The sequence below is a fragment of the Phacochoerus africanus genome, chromosome 3, assembly GCF_016906955.1.
Source record: "Phacochoerus africanus isolate WHEZ1 chromosome 3, ROS_Pafr_v1, whole genome shotgun sequence".
Classification (NCBI taxonomy): Eukaryota; Metazoa; Chordata; class Mammalia; order Artiodactyla; family Suidae; genus Phacochoerus; species Phacochoerus africanus.
In genome coordinates this window covers 172102751-172121213 of record NC_062546.1, presented here as the reverse complement: position 1 = coordinate 172121213, position 18463 = coordinate 172102751, and the positions used below count along the sequence as shown (strand labels likewise).

The following is an 18463-nucleotide window of genomic DNA, read 5'->3' as shown; positions in this document are numbered from 1 at the left end:
AAGTAAATGTTTAGATTCCTACTGTGGTGCAGTGGGATTGGCAGTGTCACTGCAGAACCAGGACTCAGGTTCGACCCCCGGCCTGGGCATAGTGGGCTAAAGGATCTGGCATTGCTGCAGCTGAAGCGTAGGTTTTAACTATGGCTTGGATCTGATCCCTAGCCTGGGAACTCCATATGCAGTGGGATGGCCAAAAAAGAGAAAGAAAGAAAGAAGAAAGAAAAGTAAAAAAAGGAAAGAAAAAACAAAATAGATGCTTAGAAAAGCAGTTTCCTGTTTAAGTATCACGGCATATATTATTACGACAGTATTCATTTATATTCCATGACTTGTACCAGTACCTGTACAATTGTTTTCTTTTTCCTCCTTTGTTAGCACTGCCAAGAGTCAACTGATCCTGATCCAAGCAAAACCATGCATTGAAAGAAAAGGCAGACCCTGGCCATTTCTGTATGGAGGGCACAGAAATTCCTGCCATACTATGTGACAAATTAAAATATTGTAGTGCACTCTCCAGACTTTGTTTTCGGGCCATTGTCAGGATTGCTCGAGTTACAGGAGTGATATAAGGGTGAATATACTCGGGTTCATCCACTCTCAGCAATCTCAGTAGTTGACGGATTTCTTCTGAGCTCACTGATTGACTCCCCAAGGAACCATGGAGTGCAATCAAGTTCTCAGCACAAGTTCGATGGAGGGAAGAATGGGAATCAAGAGTTTCGATGATTCTAATTCCCATGTTTGCATTGACACAAGTTGTTCGACTCTGCCTATTAATACAACAAATTCTTTTCAGCCAATCAGAGATGAAGATTTGTAGGTCATGGGATTCTATCTCTGGAAGCCACTGGATAAGAAGCAAGAGAGGCTGGACATTACTAATGCCCAAAATCCCAACTGAAGTGTGGTCACCCTCTACAGCCTGGAAAGCAATATGAAAGACAAGAGGTTAGTTATTATCTTTGACATGAAAATAATGGAACTTCTTTTAATAAAGCTAAGAAACTCACCATATTCATAAGTTCTTTAAGCAATTCCAGTGGTGGCTGACCCAGGGATTTTAATACTTCAAACATATGCGTATAACCTATTCTTTCTTTAAATACTTCCTAGGAGAGAAGAAATCAATACATGGGAGCACAATCTCAAACACTGGATTTGTTAGAATATTAAAAAATGTTGAATAATAACAATGTAAATTAATTAATAATAATATTAAAAAGATTGTGAATTCAATATTTCTATTTTATTAAGTCAGATGCCTTCATCTGAAATAGATTCCATAGACCTTCTGGAATACAACGCTACAATAACGTACCAAAATGTAAAACAAATGGAATTAGCATAAATTGTACATCATAAAATTATTATTTTTCTTTACTTGATTTGTTATTAGTATAGTATTACTTGAAACAAAAATGGAGAAAAAATGAGACTTTGGGGATAAAAGGAGTCAAGCAGCCTCAAAGGACAAGATTAAAGACTCCTAGAAAAAAAAAATTAAAAAGGGAGTTTCTATTGCGGCTCAGTGGTAGCGAACCTGACCAGTATCCATGAGGATGCGGATTCAATCCCCGGCCTCACTCAGGTTAAGGATCCGGTGATGCCATGAGCTGTGGTGTAGGTCGCAGAAGCAGCAGCTTGGGTCTTGCATGGCTGTGGCTGTGGTGTAGGCCAGCAGCTGCAGCTCCGACTGTACCCTTAGCCTGGGAACTTCCATAGCCCGTGGGTGTGGCCCTATAAAGCAAAAACAAAAACAAAAAGACTCCTGGCAATTTTTCAGTGGCCTGAAAAAAACTGGGTACGGTTTTCTTTTTGTTCTTCGTATTTAAATGGTCTGGATTATCTGGACCATTTAAGTTCAACTTGGTAAGCTTTAAGACACATGTATTTTTGAACAAGTGGGCACTCAAAGCCATAAAAATAAACTATAAAGACAACCAAAAAAAACCTAGCAATATAATTTGGTCCAATAAGTGAAGCAAAAATACATGCATTCATAATAAAATCAAAAGATTTAAATAAAACAAGTATGATTAGTTGTTTCTAGGGAAGGGAATTAGTTGGCTATAGCCCAGGAATAGGAAGAAAATCTTTTTTCAAAGCCATTTCAAAAGACAATCTTTCAAATTTTAAATCATGCAAGGCATTACATAATTTTAAAAAATTATATTTAGAAAAGACAAGGACATCATTTCAGGTTTGAATTTCATGAAAGAGTATAGGCAATCCATTATAGTCATAAACTTAAAACTTTAAATAATTTTTTCCTTAAGAAACTATTTCAAATGGAGATTAGATTCCTGTGCCAGCCTGTAATAGTTACAAGAGCCTATTCACGAGGAATCTAACCATGAGTTATATATAGCAATATTTATAGGGCAAAGTTAGTCTCCTAACAAAGACCAATGGAAAGTAAGAAATACAACTGAAGGGATGGCTTAGGGAACAAGGAATAATTCATTCATTTCTGGTACTAAAAAGTAAGGCAAGAAATATATTAGAGGTAGTGGATAAGAAGGTAAAATGATAAAAATAACAATAGACACTTATTAGGCATTTATTTTTTTAAAATTTTTGTTGTTGTTGTTGTTGTTGTTGTTGTTGTTGCTATTTCTTGGGCCGCTCCTGCGGCATATGGAGGTTCCCAGGCTAGGGGTTGAATAGGAGCTGTAGCCACCAGCCTACGCCAGAGCCACATCAACGCAGGATCCGAGCCGCGTCTGCAACCTACACCACAGCTCACGGCAACGCCGGATCGTTAACCCACTGAGCAAGGGCAGGGACCGAACCCGCAACCTCATGGTTCCTAGTCGGATTCGTTAACCACTGCGCCACGACGGGAACTCCTTATTAGGCATTTATCATGTGCCTGGCACTATGCACTATGCTTTCCATTTTCAACAGATGATGTCACTAATCCTTAAAAGTACTCAGAGGGAAAACTACGAGCACAAAATCAGCAAAAGTGGACTGCAGGGCAGAGTCAGTGGTGGTGAATGAAAAGGGAAAGAAAATCCTGAGGGTTAGTGACTACAAACAAAGAAGGAGAATTTCCGAGACCATCTGGAAAAACAAGTCCCAAATTGATAGCGCTGTCACATGTGGAAAATGTTGATTCTAGGCAATCAAAAACTGACCAAATAGCAAAAGAGTAATTATTTTATTAACAAAGAAAAACATGCTATAAAATTTAATTCTTTAACTGTACTAACCAAATAAATCACTTAAAATGATCATTTCAACATTTCAACACCAGTTCTCTTTCCATTCATTGACTATTGATGTAAATCCGTACAGCTTGCAGTCAGTCATCAATGTTTTAATCCCAAAGCAGTGCCCACAGGTATTTAAATTATCAGCAAAGTGATTTCTGAGCTATTTTGTGAACTATTTCATTTCATGGGTGAAACCATATGTATTATATACTTTCACATATTACTTTGGGAGTTATATAGTAAAAACTGGTACATCTGAGATAACATTTTACAGGTTGAGGACATATGTTTTACCTTAGCAGCTGGAGATTTGTTCATTACTGCTGTCAAAGCCTGAATTGCTGATACAGCCAAACAATCCAACTGTCCCTGAAACACCTACGAGAGGGAAAAAAAGTGAAAAATTAACAGTTGTGTTCAAGATTCTTATTTTAAACAAGGAAACCTTTGTTCTGAAAACCTGAAAAAAATATTATTTAACATGCAATACATTCCTCTTCTAATGAAATGGATTTCTGAAACACTAAAACCTGTAAGAAAAGTTACATACTGGACAGAAAATAAGCCATGTATCAAGAAGGAAAAGGTTACATTCACTCATTACATTAAAATGCTTTGGGGGGAAAATCAAGCTTAATACATGCTTTTTAAAAGTAATGGACAATCTCAAGAGGAAGGGAGGGAGGGTTAGCATTGGAAATTCTTAGATGTTTTAATTTTCCTTCAAAGATATACTTGATAGTTCCTAGGTTAAAATTTCATTAGCGGGTATAATAAGAAATCTAAAATAGTCTTGCCTACTTAGTTTCCAAATCCTGTATGATAAATGAAATGGTATCTGCAAACACCAATCACACTTGCAAACAATAACGTACTTTTACTAAATAACGTATTCTTACTAAATACTAAAATACATCTATTTTTACTAAAAAATGCACAATTTGAGGCAGAAAATGAAATATGTATCTACAATCATTGTTATGTTTTTAAGGCGGCAACTTTAATGCCAAAATCTGTAAGAAAAAATAAATACCAGCTCCATTTTGTCTATTTCTGTTTAAGCTTCATCATTAAGAAAAGATGTGTTCAATTTTAGGGCAGTGCATTCATAGCAAAAAAACAAAAACAAACTAGATAATCAACAATACAAAAAAATTGAACATGGATGTTCATCATGTATCATGAGACCTAGTCGACCATGAAAGCAGGGCATCAGGACTAGACAGTTGTAAAAGTTACCAGTTCTGAAAATCTGCTTTCGGGAATATATTACTATTACTTGTCACCCCACAGACAGAATTCTCTTTCCCTCCCACTAAAAATGGTGTGAGTAAAGGGTGACTGATCAGATCTTTGTCATTTTAAGCTAAACTCTACCACTTTCAGGTAAGTTATTTAGATGGTATCTTGGTTTATGTTGATGTTTATTAAACATAAACACATTACATGTGTAATAAACATAGTATCATATGCATTAAACATTCTGCATATAGAATTTCATACAAACAAGAACTTTTCTAGACTTTATCAAAGAAGACTAGATATTACAGTACCTACAGTTATAATGTTTTATGAATCTACATAAGAAGACTTTAAGAGAGACTAACGCTTATAGAGAAACCTATAACGGTACTCTGTAATTGATATTTCACATCCAGAATAGAAAATAACAGATTATCATGTCTCTTTTTATACCACAGCTCTAATTAACCACCAGACAGTAAGATAATGTTAAGACTTCATGTAAGCTCTCTCATAACCATTTTGGGAAAGACAAATAATTTTTATAGGTAGTTTTTTCCAAACTAAATTACCTAGTATATTGTGAAAAGCAAGATAAATTCCATATTTCTGCCTTATACCCACATAGAATTGAATTTTTAGAAAAGAAAAAAGTTAAGTTTTATGTTAAACAAAGACTTAAAGAGTTCGGCATCTTCTTCCCTTCCTCTAAGATTTGGGTTGTCCATTGAATTATAATCATTATTTGTCAACAAGAAGCAAAGAATCAAGATATTAAAACTGATCGTACATATTCACAAACAAAGCCTAAGATCCCAAACACCACAATGCTTAGAAAAAGAAGTCCCCAAAATATGGAGTCACTGTCAAGTGGACAGCATTGAAACTGGGATCCCATTCCTGTACTTCTATCTCCTCAAACTGGAAAAAACACACACATACATAGATGGAATACTACTGGTCGTTTATATCACTCGCCAAGATTTCAATATATTTATCTTTTAGATTCAAGCAACTGCTATTTTAAAATTTTTAAACAACTTTCAATTGTTTAAAACAGTTAATGAAGAATAAGAATAGATAATGTCTGTACTTTATGACATAAGAAGAAAAGTACAGGAATAGGTGCTCCCATTGACTGATTTTGGACTTCAGCTGAAACAAGATGCAGGCTTTGTAGATACCTGGTCCTCATTCATTTCTGTCAGTAATTTGTTGGCAAGGTCTTTCTCGTTCTTGTCTGCCACCTTATTGTTAGCATTTAAAAATAGCTGTTAAAAACAGAGACAAGAATAATGGAGAAAGAACATTAAATTGTTACCTATAAGCACAGGTGAAGCTTAAATGGAATTCCATGTCTCTTGAAAATAAATCCAAGAATCCACTCATGAAGTATACCACTGTTAAACTGATAATTAACTATTCACTTTTTGGGTTACTAACATTAGTTCATATATTATATAATTAATTATTATTTGTTTCTCTCTTGCAACTCAAAGTTACTAAAATAAGAAACAACAGCAATAATTAATTAGCATGAATACTTAGTTAATATTCCTAAATTCTTAAAGAATCAGCAGGGAATGATTCACAGAAAAGAAGGAAATTCTGGAGTTCCCATCATGGCACAGTGGAAACAAATCCGACTAGGAATCATGAGGTTGCGGGTTCGATCCCTGGCCTCGTTCAATGGTGAAGGATCCAGCGTTACCATGAGCTGTGGTGTAGGTCACAGACGCAGCTTGGATCTGGCATTGCTGTGGCTCTGGCGTAGGCCAGCAGCAACAGCTCTGATTAGATCCCTAGCCTGGGAATCTCCATATGCCGTGGGTGAGGTCTAAAAAGACAAAAAAAAAAAAAAAAAGGAAATTGCTATTGAGACAAACTAAAGATACTGTAGTAAATAATGTATAGTAAGGGTTCTGCACCAAATAGCATTTATGAAATGCTATTCAATTAACTATAAAACAGGGCCTTTCTGGAAATATTTTTGAATATGCTAATGTGTACTTTGAGAAGGGAGGTCAATATGCAGCATTTCCCAAATTTATCTGACCACACATTTTATTAAAAATATTATAACAGTATTCTCCCAATTATTGACCTGAACATAATTTATATTAGTTTGTACACTAGTAAGAGGAATTAGGATTATCTTTAACAAACATGGTGACTGCCCTTTTCTGAAAGAAATTAAAGAATCAAGTAGTTTAGTTCAATTAAATGAAAATCAGCATTCTCTACCCAGTTTAGGAAAAGAGAAAACTAATTCAAATGAGAGTGAAAATGGAGAGAAAGGTAGATTTACTAAAGGATTTATCAAAAGAATCCTAAGGAGGAAGTTCTTAGGAACTACTATCATTTCAGAAATCAACAAACAAAAATCCAGTAACATGCTGAAATAACGCAATAAAAAAATAAAATAGGTAATATTATGGTTTGATAAGATATGTAAGAGCACAAGTGAAGCTTAACCTAAAAATAAATTCGTGAACACAGTATAGGCTTTGAAATCAGAAACCTGGATTTTAATCTTGGTTTTGCTACTTTTTAACTGTCTGGTTTTAAGGAAAACTACTTAAATTTTCCAAGTATGATTTCTCAAAAATGAAAAGAATAATACTTCATGAAATAGGTGTGCAGCTTAAATGAGATAATCCATGCCAGTTTATGAGTTAAACTGGGTTAAATAAATGAAAGCTTGTATTATTACTATCAGCAAAGATTTTTATCTTATTTATTTATTTATTTTTGTCTTTTTGCCTTTTCCAGGGCTGCTCCTTCGGCATATGGAGGTTCCCAGGCTAGGGGTCTAATTGGAGCTATAGCTGCCAGCCTACGCCAGAACCACAGCAACACACGATCTGAGCCAAATCTGTGACCTACACCACAGCTCGTGGCAACACCAGATCCTTAACCCACTGAGCAAGGCCAGGGATTGAACCAGCAACCTCATGGTTCCTAGTCAGATTCAGTAACCACTGAGCCACGACAGGAACTCCCCAGCAAAGATTTTTAAAAAGTTAAGATTCCATGTTATCTAGTTGCAAGAACACGGGAATGCTCAAAATTGATGAAAATAAAAAATAAGTGGTCTTTCCAGAAAGCAATCCACATCAGACTCTTAAAAACTTCTAACACTTTAGGAACTCCCGTAGTGACTCAGTGGTTAACGAACCTGACTAGCATCCATGAGGACACAGGTTCGATCCCTGGCCTCACTCAGTGGGTCAAGGATCTGGCGTTGCAGGGAGCTATGGTGTATGCCGCAGATGTGGCTTGGATCTGGCATTACTGTGGCTGTGGTGTAGGCCAGCGGCTATATCTCCAATCAGACCCCTAGGAACCTCCAAATGCTGAGGGTGCGGCCCTAAAAGACAAAAATAACAAACGAAAAAAACCTTCTAACTCTTTAAATCAGCATTCATATTTCTAGAAATCTACTCAAAGAAACAGAAACTCACACTAAAATTTTACAACAGAAATGCTCACCTCTCCTTTGTTTACAATGGCAAAAAATTAGAGACCACTCAATATCTACATAGTAGAATACTTAAGTTATAGTTCATTCACAGATTGAAAAAGAAGTCCTCAAATTTTCTGGTCTCAGGACCCCTTAACACTTAAAAATTACTGAGTCCCTTCCTTATACATTGCTGGTGGAAAAACAGTGGTGCAACTACTTTTGGAAAAAAAAAATTACTGAGAACCCGAAAGAACTTTTACTTATGTGAGTTACATCAATCGATATTTACCATATCAGAAATTAAAATCAAAACATATTTTAAATATTTATGTATTTAAAATAACAATAAGTAATGTTATTTATGTTTACATAAATAACATATTTAAGGAAAAATGTTGGAAACATATTTATGGAAAATATTTCTGAAATGGACCTTAGTGAGAATGGCACTGCTTTTACATTTTTGCAAATTTCTTTAAATGTCTGACGTAAGAGATGACAGATGAACTCTCATACTTGCTTTTGCATTTAGACTTTTATAATGCTGCTGTGACTAAAGTTTACTAAGAAAATCTAGCGTAGGGAGTTACTATTGTGGCTCAATGGGTTACAAACCCAACTAGTATCCACGAGGATGCAGGTTTAATCCCTGGCCCCACTCAGTGGGTGAAGGATCTGATGTTGTACTGGCTTCCACCAGCAGCTGAGGTTCCCATTTGACCCCCTTAGCCTGGGAACTTCCATATGCCACAGGTTCAGCCCTAAAAAGCAGAAATAAAGAAAGGAAGAAAGGAAGAAAGGAAGGGAGAAAGGGAGAAAGGGAGAGAGGGAGGGAGAGAGGGAGGGAGAGAGGGAAGGAGAGAGGAAGAGAGAAAGAAAAGAAGGAAGGAAGGAAGGAAAGGAGAAAATCTAGCCTCAAACAAATTTTGTTAAGATTAGACTTTGCAGACTCCCTAAAACCATCTTGGAGATCTCATACTTTGAGAACTGCTGGGTTGAAATATTTGCAGTCATTAAATGCAATCTTTTGAAAAACATACGATAGCATATGGGAAGACTCATGATATATAATTAAGTGCAGAATAAAAAGGGAGTTCCTGTTGTGGTGCAGCAGAAACAAATCTGTATCCATGAGGATGCGGGTTTGATCCCTGGCCTCGATTAGTGGTTCAAGGATCTGGTGTGTTGCCATGAGCTGTGGTGCAGGTCACAGATGAGGCTCAGATCTCGAGTCGCCATGGCTGTGGTGTAGGCTGGCAGCTGCAGCTCCAGTTTGACCCCTAGCCTGGGAACTTCCATATGCCATGGGGAAAAAAACCCAGCAGAATAGAAAGTATTTATTGAGTAGTGTTTCAATTTTGTAAAAGAAAATAATCCACATTAAAAATATATACACAAAGATTGTTGTATATAGCTTGCCACAATTTAAGTACCAGTTGATAAGATTACAAGATTAACAAGATTTTTAATATATTTCTAATTTATTTTTTTCCTCCAAAATCTCTATACCGGTTATAAATATTTCTCTAGAATTTAAATAAAAAATCTATTTTTTTGGTGTTCCCGTCGTGGCTCAGCAGTAATGAATCCGACTAGTATTCATGAGGACTTGGATTCAATCTCGGGCCTCATCCAGTGGGTTAAGGATCTGGTATTGCCGGGAGCTGTGGTGTAGGTCGCAGACCCAGCTCAGATCTGGCATTGCTCTGGCTGTGGTGTAGGCCAGCAGCTACAGCTCTGATTTGACGCCCTAGCCTGGGAACTTCCATATGATAGGGGTACGGCCCTTAAAAAAAAAAAAAAAAAAATCTACTTTTTAAAAAATGAAGAATTTACTCAAGGTCATTAAGGCAATGTGTATGAATCCAGGCAAGTGTGACTAACAAAGTTAATCTTTAAACTATACCACTATACCATTCTGTCTATTCACTCCTAACATTCTTCTCCAAAAAGCATCCCTCAGTTGTTCCCTTCTCGTTCCTACTAAAACTGTCATGATGATAAAGTTTTTGTTGTAGTTGATTTTAAGTAGTAGATGTGGAGAAGAAAATATATTAAAGAAGATGAATAAGACCACAATAACAAAGTTTTCCAGAATCTTATGACAAGTCCTCAAATGGAACTTCACAAATTTACAATATGTGCAATGTTTGTATTTTCAAAAAAAAAAAAATGCTTTCAACTAGCAAAATGCTAAAGTCAAAGAGTTTTGGTTTTTTTTGTTTTTTTGGGTTTTTTTTGTTCTGTCTTTTTTAGGGCTGCACCTGCAGCATAAGGAGGTTTCCAGGCTAGAGGCTGAATGGGAGCTGTAGCTGCTGGCCTACACCACAGTCACAGCAATGCAGGATCCGAGTCACATTTGCAAACTACACCACAGCTCACGGTAATGCTGGATCCTTAACCCACTGAGCAAGGCCAGGGATTGAACCTGAGTCCTGATTCGACCCCTGGTCTAGTCTGAGAACTCCCGTGTGCCATGGTTGTGGCCTTTTAAAAAAAGTGGAGAGAGGCATCTTGACTCTCCAGTGATAATTTTTTATTTATTTATTTATTTATTTATTTTTGCTTTTTAGGGCCACACCGGCGGCATATGAAGGTTCTCAGGCTAGGGGTCTAATCAGAGCTACAGCTGCCAGCATAGGCCACAGCCACAGCAACACCAGATCCAAGCCGTGTCTGTGACCTACACCAAGCTCACAGCAACACCAGATCTTTAATCCACTGAGTGAGGCCAGGGATCAAACCTGCAAGCTCATGGTTCCTGGTCGGATTCATTTCCACTGTGCCACAATGGGAACTTCACTAGTGGTAATTTGGTAGATTTGTTGACTTCATAAATATTCACTATGACTTACTTTATCAATATATTCTTTACTATTTTAAGCTATTTTTTAATAATTTTACTATAAGTTAAGCAACATAGTGACATAAATGCTTTCAAGGCTACCCTACCTAATAGTGTGGAAAAATTTAAGGAACTGATATTAAAATTCTTATTCTGGAATATTCTCACAGAATCAGAATACCTAGTATTTTTCAACAAGGAAATCATGAAAGGAATACCTCAAACAGAAAGGTAAAAGCTCTTTGAAGTAGTTTTTTTTTTTTTTGTCTTTTTGTTGTTGTTGTTGTTGCTATTTCTTGGGCCACTCCCGCGGCATATGGAGGTTCCCAGGCTAGGGGTTGAATAGGAGCTGTAGCCACCGGCCTACGCCAGAGCCACAGCAACGCGGGATCCGAGCCGCATCTGCAACCTACACCACAGCTCATGGCAACGCCGGATCGTTAACCCACTGAGCAAGGGCAGGGACCGAACCCGCAACCTCATGGTTCCTAGTCGGATTCGTTAACCACTGCGTCACGACGGGAACTCCTGAAGTAGTTTTCTTTTAAAGCTTCTTAAGAAACTCTCTAAAAAGGTTCTGGTACCATCATGAAATTCATGGACACATAATAATCAGAGGTAGTAGTTACTATGTACCCATACAAAAATCTGCTACAAGTGTAAATTGGTAAAAAACAATTTTTTTAAATAATAAGCAAATTGGAAGTATATATCACAAACCTTAAGAGTATTTCAATTTTTCTACTTTTCTACACTTTCCACTTATTCATAAGTGATTTTTATACAATGTTCCATATTTTAAAAACTTATGCCCTTATACATACTAGTAGAAACAGAATTCTATTTTATGAAACTGTGAAGAGTTATGTAATATCAAACAAAATTGGAAACAAATTAAGTATATAACAGTAGGGAACAGTTAAGTAAATTATGGTACATCGACTTAATATATAAATATTGAAATCATAACACATGAAAATGCTCATGAAATAATCTTAAATGAAACAAAAGCAAAAAAAATATATGCATCAAATGCTCATACCAAATTTTAAAAAAGTATAAGAAAAAAGACTAAAACTCAACAACAACAAAAAAAGCTCAACGACCCAATTAAAAAATACACAAAGGAGAGTCTTCTTGTGGCTCAGTGGGTTAAGCATCTAGCATCATCATTGCAGAGGCTTAGGTCACTGCTGTGGTGCAAGTTTGATACCTGGCCTGGGAAATTCCACATGATGTGGGGGTAGCAAACAAACAAAAAAAACTGCACCAAGAATTTGAATAAATATTTCTCTAAAGATGATATACAAATGGCTAATAAGCACATGAAAAGATGCTCAGAATCAGGAGTTCCCGTCGTGGCACAGTGATTAACGAATCCGACTAGGAACCATGAGGTTGCGGGTTCGGTCCCTGCCCTTGCTCAGTGGGTTAACGATCCGGCGTTGCCATGAGCTGTGGTGTAGGTTGCAGACGCGGCTCGGATCCCGCATTGCTGTGGCTCTGGCATAGGCCGGTGGCTACAGCTCCGATTCGACCCCTAGCCTGGGAACCTCCATATGCCGTGGGAGCGGCCCAAGAAATCTCAAAAAGACAAAAAAATAAAAAAATAAATAAAATAAATTGAATAAATAGATAAAAATTAAAAAAAAAATTAAAAAAAAAAGATGCTCAGAATCATTAATCATTAGAGAAAAGCAAATCAAACTACAATAAGATACCATACCTCATACCCATTAAGATAGCTATTATTAGAAAAAGAAAAAAAAAAAGGGAAGATGAAAACAACAACCTATTGATGAGAATGTGGAGAAACTGGAACACTGTATTACTGGTGGAAATGTAAAACAATAGGGTGGTTCCTCAAAAAATTAAAAATTTAATTACTACATGATCCAGCAAACCCACTTATGCATATATACTCAAAAGAATTTAGAGTCATGAAGACATAATTACATACTCATATTCACAGCAACATTATTCACAAAAGCCAAAAGCTGGAATCGACACAAGAGTCCATTAACAGATGAATGATAAACAAAATGTGGTATATACAAACAATGAGATATTATTCAGTTTTAAAAAGGAAGGAAATTCTGCAGTATGCTACATGACATGGATGAATCTTGAGGATATCATGCTAAATGAAATAAGCCAGTCACAAAAAGACAAACACCTGTACAGCACAGAGAACTCTATCTCAATATTCTATGATGATCTATGTGGGAAAATACTCTAAAATGTGTGTACATGTATAACTGAATCACTTTATTGTACAGCAGAAAATATCACAACATTGCAAATCAAATATACTTCAATAAAACTTTCAAAAATAGGAGTTCCCGTCATGCCTCAGAGGGAAACAAATCTGACTAGTATCCATGAGGATGTAGGTTCGATCCCTGGCCTCACTCAGTAGGTTAAGGATCTGGCATTGCAGTGAGCTGTGGTGTAGGTCGCAGACACAAGTTGGATCTGGCACCGCTATGGCTGTGGTGTAGGCCGGCGGCTACAGCTCCGATTGGACGCCTAGCCTGGGAACCTCCATATGCCATGGGTGTAGCAGCCCTAAAAAGACAAAAGAAAAAAGAAGATAAAACACTGTATGATTCTACTTATATAAGGTACTCAGAGTAGCCAAACTCATAGAGACAGAAAAAAAAAGGCATTTCCACTGTAGCGAAATGGAATCAGTGGCATCTTGGGTGCAGTGGAACACAGGTTCGATCCCTGGCCTGGCACAGTGGGTTGGGAATCCCATGTTGCCACAGCTGCAGCTTACATTGTGACTGTGGCTTAAATACGATCCCTGGAATGGGAATTCCATGTGCCACAGAGCAGCCAAAAAAGAAAAACAAACAAAATAAAAATCAGAGACAGAAAGGAGAGTCGTTGCCAGGGGCTGAGGGCAGAGGAGAATGTGGAGCTGTTTAATGGATATAGTTTCGGTTTTACGAGATCAAGAGTTATGAGGAATGGATGGTAGTAATGGCTGCAACAACAATGTGAATGAATTTAATACCACTGAACTGTACACTTAAAAATGATTAAGAAGGCAAATTTTATGTTATGTGTATTTTACCACAATAAAAAAAAGGAAAAGAGTTTAGTTATAATAATATGCTCAGAATAGAATGAAAACATAAAGAAAACAATAGCTTCTTAAAATCAATAGTAAATAGTAGTGACAATAGAAAAATACCTTGCAGTTCTGTAGCAATCGTATGAGATGTTCAAAGCAATTACTGTTAAGAAAAATGGCCTGAAGAACAGGCCTGTCTGTGCAGTCTAACATGGCTGTGATGGTATCTAGGAAAATAAAAACAAAATTATTCATTTATAAAGTGGAAAATTTGGGATCACGGAAACATTTACTCTGGCCATATATTTACTTAAGGCTTTTCAGATGACGAAGAGATATATATTAATAGGAAATAATCAGGATGGGGAGTAGAAAAGAAAACCTATACCTACTATTTGATAAGAAAAGTGAAGATTTTTATACTTTATTTAAAATACTTAGTTTATATATGTACGAGTAATATATATTTCCCAGAGATATACTCAAATGTTCTTCCATTATATAACACTTAAGTAAAACAAACTGTGGTTTCTGACTTATTATGAATAAGCAACACTTGGTTATGTTTGACAACACAGTCTCATTTATAAAATGAACATATGGCTATCGTGAAAACAAGACATAGGTAATTAATCCATCTGGGATGATGCTTTGCTCTTGTTTCCTACTGGAACAATGTCCCCCATTTAGAAATAAAACGATATTTGCAATAGATAATACAAAACCTCATAACAAAAAGAGAAGTCCATTCAGTGGAGACTCAAACTTCCTTATAAATTCACAATTTATATTATAGAACATGACATGTTATATAACATATATGAGTAGAAATTATATAAGATGAAACATATTCCTACAAAAATACTGTCATAATGAATTACTAGTTTCAGCAAGATTTTGAGGTCCAATATTTTTAAATTTGACACAACACACATAACCAAACAAACATTTTTTTTAAGTCTCTAGAGCTATAAAACATAGCTCTACATACAATATCTGGGTGGTAGGATATAAAAAAATCTTGTTTCTTTTCACTTATCTGAATTTCCTACATTAGCTGTGATGAAAATATTTTACTTCTATAAAAAAGGAACTCTCAGTTAATAATACTAGTATCTATCAATCTAATAGGAATATAAAAAGAAACCACATATATTGGTGAAGGGGCTTGGAGACGGCGAGAGAGAGAGAGAGAAGCATAGAATGGCACAGACAACCAACACAAACAGAGAAACACACACAGAAGATCTGAGGAATAAAGACAAAACACCAGAAACTCTCATGAGGAAGAATGTGGTGAAGTGATTTCTACAGAGTTGTTGTAGAAGCACATACAAAAGTGATCCTATATGACTCTGTCACAGAACAGAAACTACAAATGGCACTTTCTGAAAATTTACTTTCCTTAAAATTACAAAACCACAGCAGATATTCTTATTAACACTGATGTTTTTAGTGGATTACAACTTACAAAAGGGAGTGTAGAGGCTCATTTTTGTCACTGTTAAAGCAAGTATGTGGAAGAAAACTCAATTCCATATTAACTATTTTGAAGTCAAAATCTAAATAGTCACATAGGATCTGAATTAAACATCAATATTTTCTATACGATGGCCCTGAATTCCAAATGAAAATGGAGACTACGAAACTAAAAAAAAACAGACTCAGAGAAAACTGAATATAATACACTTTATCTAATACTCACTCAGCATTTTGATCTGTAGTGCTATGAACCGGCTTTCCCACTGTCTGGACCTCCTTTGATTAGGTAAAGCTGAATGATCTGAATTTAGCAATTTAAAATAGTTCTCCAAGATAGAGCTGGTTTCCACTTGACGCTGATCAGAGCTACTGGTGAGGAGGATATGTACCACTTCTGTAAGGCACTTCAGAGTAAGTTCTACCTTCCTACCCACTTCTTCAGGATTTCCATCCTCCCAAGAATCACAATCGGCCAAAACTCTCATAAGAACTTCCATGGTGGCTGGAGAAATTGCCTGCAAAGCATTCTTCTGAAACACGAGAGGCAATAAAAATGAAACCTTAACCTAACTCAAGTTCTATACATTGGCAAAAAAAACAAAGAAAACTGAATAAATCTGCAGACTTTTTCATTATAAATCAACATTTTTTTTTTGGTCTTTTTTTGTTGTTGTTGTTGTTGTTGTTGTTGCTATTTCTTGGGCCGCTCCCGCGGCATATGGAGATTCCCAGGCTAGGGGTTGAATCGGAGCTGTAGCCACCGGCCTATGCCAGAGCCACAGCAACGTGGGATCCGAGCCGCGTCTGCAACCTTCACCACAGCTCACGGCAACGCCGGATTGTTAACCCACTCAGCAAGGGCAGGGACCGAACCCGCAACCTCATGGTTCCTAGTCGGATTCGTTAACCACTGCGCCACGACGGGAACTCCAAAATCAACATATTTTTACACAAATACTTTGACAGACACCGCTAGCATTTACGCATATTAGGTCTTGATTTCTTCACTACCAACAGAATTCTGTTTTTATTCAGAGAGTACTCTCCCAGTGTAGAAAACTTAATTAGCACCCTCCCCTGTAGCTAGAGGTAGCCATGTAACATAGTTCTGGTGAAGAATATATGCCAGGAAGCTATGAGGAGGATAACACTTTACAAAAAAAAAAAAAAAAACGGAAAGATCCTAGGTCTTTTCTCCCTTTTCCTGCCTGGAGTGCAGACAAGATACTTGGAGCCACCTTTATATCACAAGGAAAGAAGCTCCAGAATTAAAGTAGCAGGTTACAAATCAGAACAGAAACAATAAAGGACCTCAGTCCTTGATGATATCATTGTGCTGCTGGGCCATCCCAGAACTGCCTGCATCTGGATTTCTCAGGCAAAAATGAAAATAAACTGGTTGGAGTTCCTGTTGTGGCTCATCGAGTTAAGGACCCAATGTTGTCTCTGTGAGGATGTGGGTTTGATCCCTGGTCTCATTCAGTGGGTTAAGGATCCAGTGTTGCTGCAAACTGTGTCACAGGTCACAGATGAGACTTGGATCCAGTGCTGCTGTGGCTGCAGAGTAGCACTCAGGTGCAGCTCCGATTTGACCCCTAGCCCAGGAACTTCCATGTGCCACAGGTACGGCCATAAAAACATAAAATAAATAAATAAAAACAGGTCGATTTGGCTAAGCCTCTCTCAGGTTTTCTACTGGTTGCAGCAAATGACATTTATCACTTCTATCATTAGAAGACTGGCTTAGCTCTGATTCTACATATTTCTGAAATTCTACGTTACTGGTAGCTATTTGAGGTGACCCATTAAATTTGAAATAAACAATATATAGAGCCTTACATTGTTAAACTGATATATAATACATCAGTTGCGCAACATTATCTGAAAATAACACGTAGGGCATTTGGACTTATTACCAATATGACAAATAATATTAATAACAAGTGCTACTATGAAAGAAATTGCTTACGGCCCATACAACATCAATTTTCCTCTGCTTCCTCATTAAACAAAACCCCCGATGTTGTGCTGGACACCTCGTAACCAGGAATGAAGACTACACTTCCTAACCTCTGCTGCTACTAAGAAGGCTAAGGAAACAAGGTTTATCAGATTTTTCAGCTGAACATATTTGTATCTTTGCAGCTATCGATGATGAATTTTGGCAAATGAGATACTGTCAGCTTTTCAGTATCTCCTTCAGAGATAAGTGGCACCTGTCATTTGTCTTCTTCTTCACTTCCCCTTTCATTTTGTGCCCAAAATACGGACATGATGGCCAAAACTCTAGAAGCTACTTTGTACCATAAAAAATAATAATAAGGATAACAAATTGACATTCAAAAGAAACACAAATTCCTGAAGACCCTAGAGCTATTAGATAAACACTGTACTGCTTACTGCTATTTATTTTTTAAGGAAAGAAAAAAGCATACTTCTGACTTAAGCTGTTATAATTTTAGTATTCACTGCTTCTTCTAAAGAATCATAAATCTAATACACCTGTAATTTACTTCGTTCTTAGAAGTGCAGGCATTTTGTTAAGGCTTCACACATATTACGCGTCATTTTGTCCTTATGACTACCCTGTGTTACTATTTCCACATTATAAAAAGAGAAACACACATGTAAATAGTTTATCTACGGTGACACAGCTAGTTAAAAATGACAGAGGATTCAAAGATCCCTTGGTCTTAACATAGCACAAAACAATAAATACGCCAATGGGAAGCTCAGGCATGATGGTTCAGAAAGGGAAACCAGTCCCTGGACTTTAATTTTTCTGCTCTTTATGACAAAGCGATTCTTATGCCTTTAGATATTCATTTAAATGCCCCTATTCTGAAGTTCTATCCTATAGCCTTCTGATTTCAATATAGTTGTATCTATAGCTATGACCTGAGTATAAGGATTTTGAGCACTTCTAGGACATAAAAATAAATTAGACTTCCACTATCTACTTGATTTCCAGGTGTGTTTTAATTACTGGAGGTCTATCAGGGCTTGATTACCCCTAGGCACTAACAAGAATTAAGTATGGGACGTTCACAAAGGGAACGGTAGGAGCTGCCACTGTGGCGCAATGGGATCACGGCATCTCTGCAGCACTGGGATGCAGGTTAGATTCC

At 36.8% G+C, this 18463-nt stretch overlaps 1 protein-coding gene across 4 annotated transcripts in view; it reads right to left on the bottom strand.

Moving 5' to 3' along the window:
• NBEAL1 (neurobeachin like 1) overlaps nt 1-18463 on the bottom strand; it is a 163509-nt gene that overhangs the window by 91771 nt on the left and 53275 nt on the right. For 2 of the 4 annotated variants that reach the window (XM_047773278.1, XM_047773277.1), the window contains exons 9-14: nt 15559-15865; nt 13974-14080; nt 5645-5731; nt 3513-3596; nt 1011-1109; nt 342-922 (exon numbers count right to left, since the gene is read on the bottom strand). In XM_047773278.1, coding sequence (XP_047629234.1) covers nt 342-922; nt 1011-1109; nt 3513-3596; nt 5645-5731; nt 13974-14080; nt 15559-15865 — 1265 coding nt within the window. The remainder of the gene's footprint in view (nt 1-341; nt 923-1010; nt 1110-3512; nt 3597-5644; nt 5732-13973; nt 14081-15558; nt 15866-18463) is intronic. The other 2 variants (XM_047773280.1, XM_047773279.1) reach the window with 1 other exon arrangement.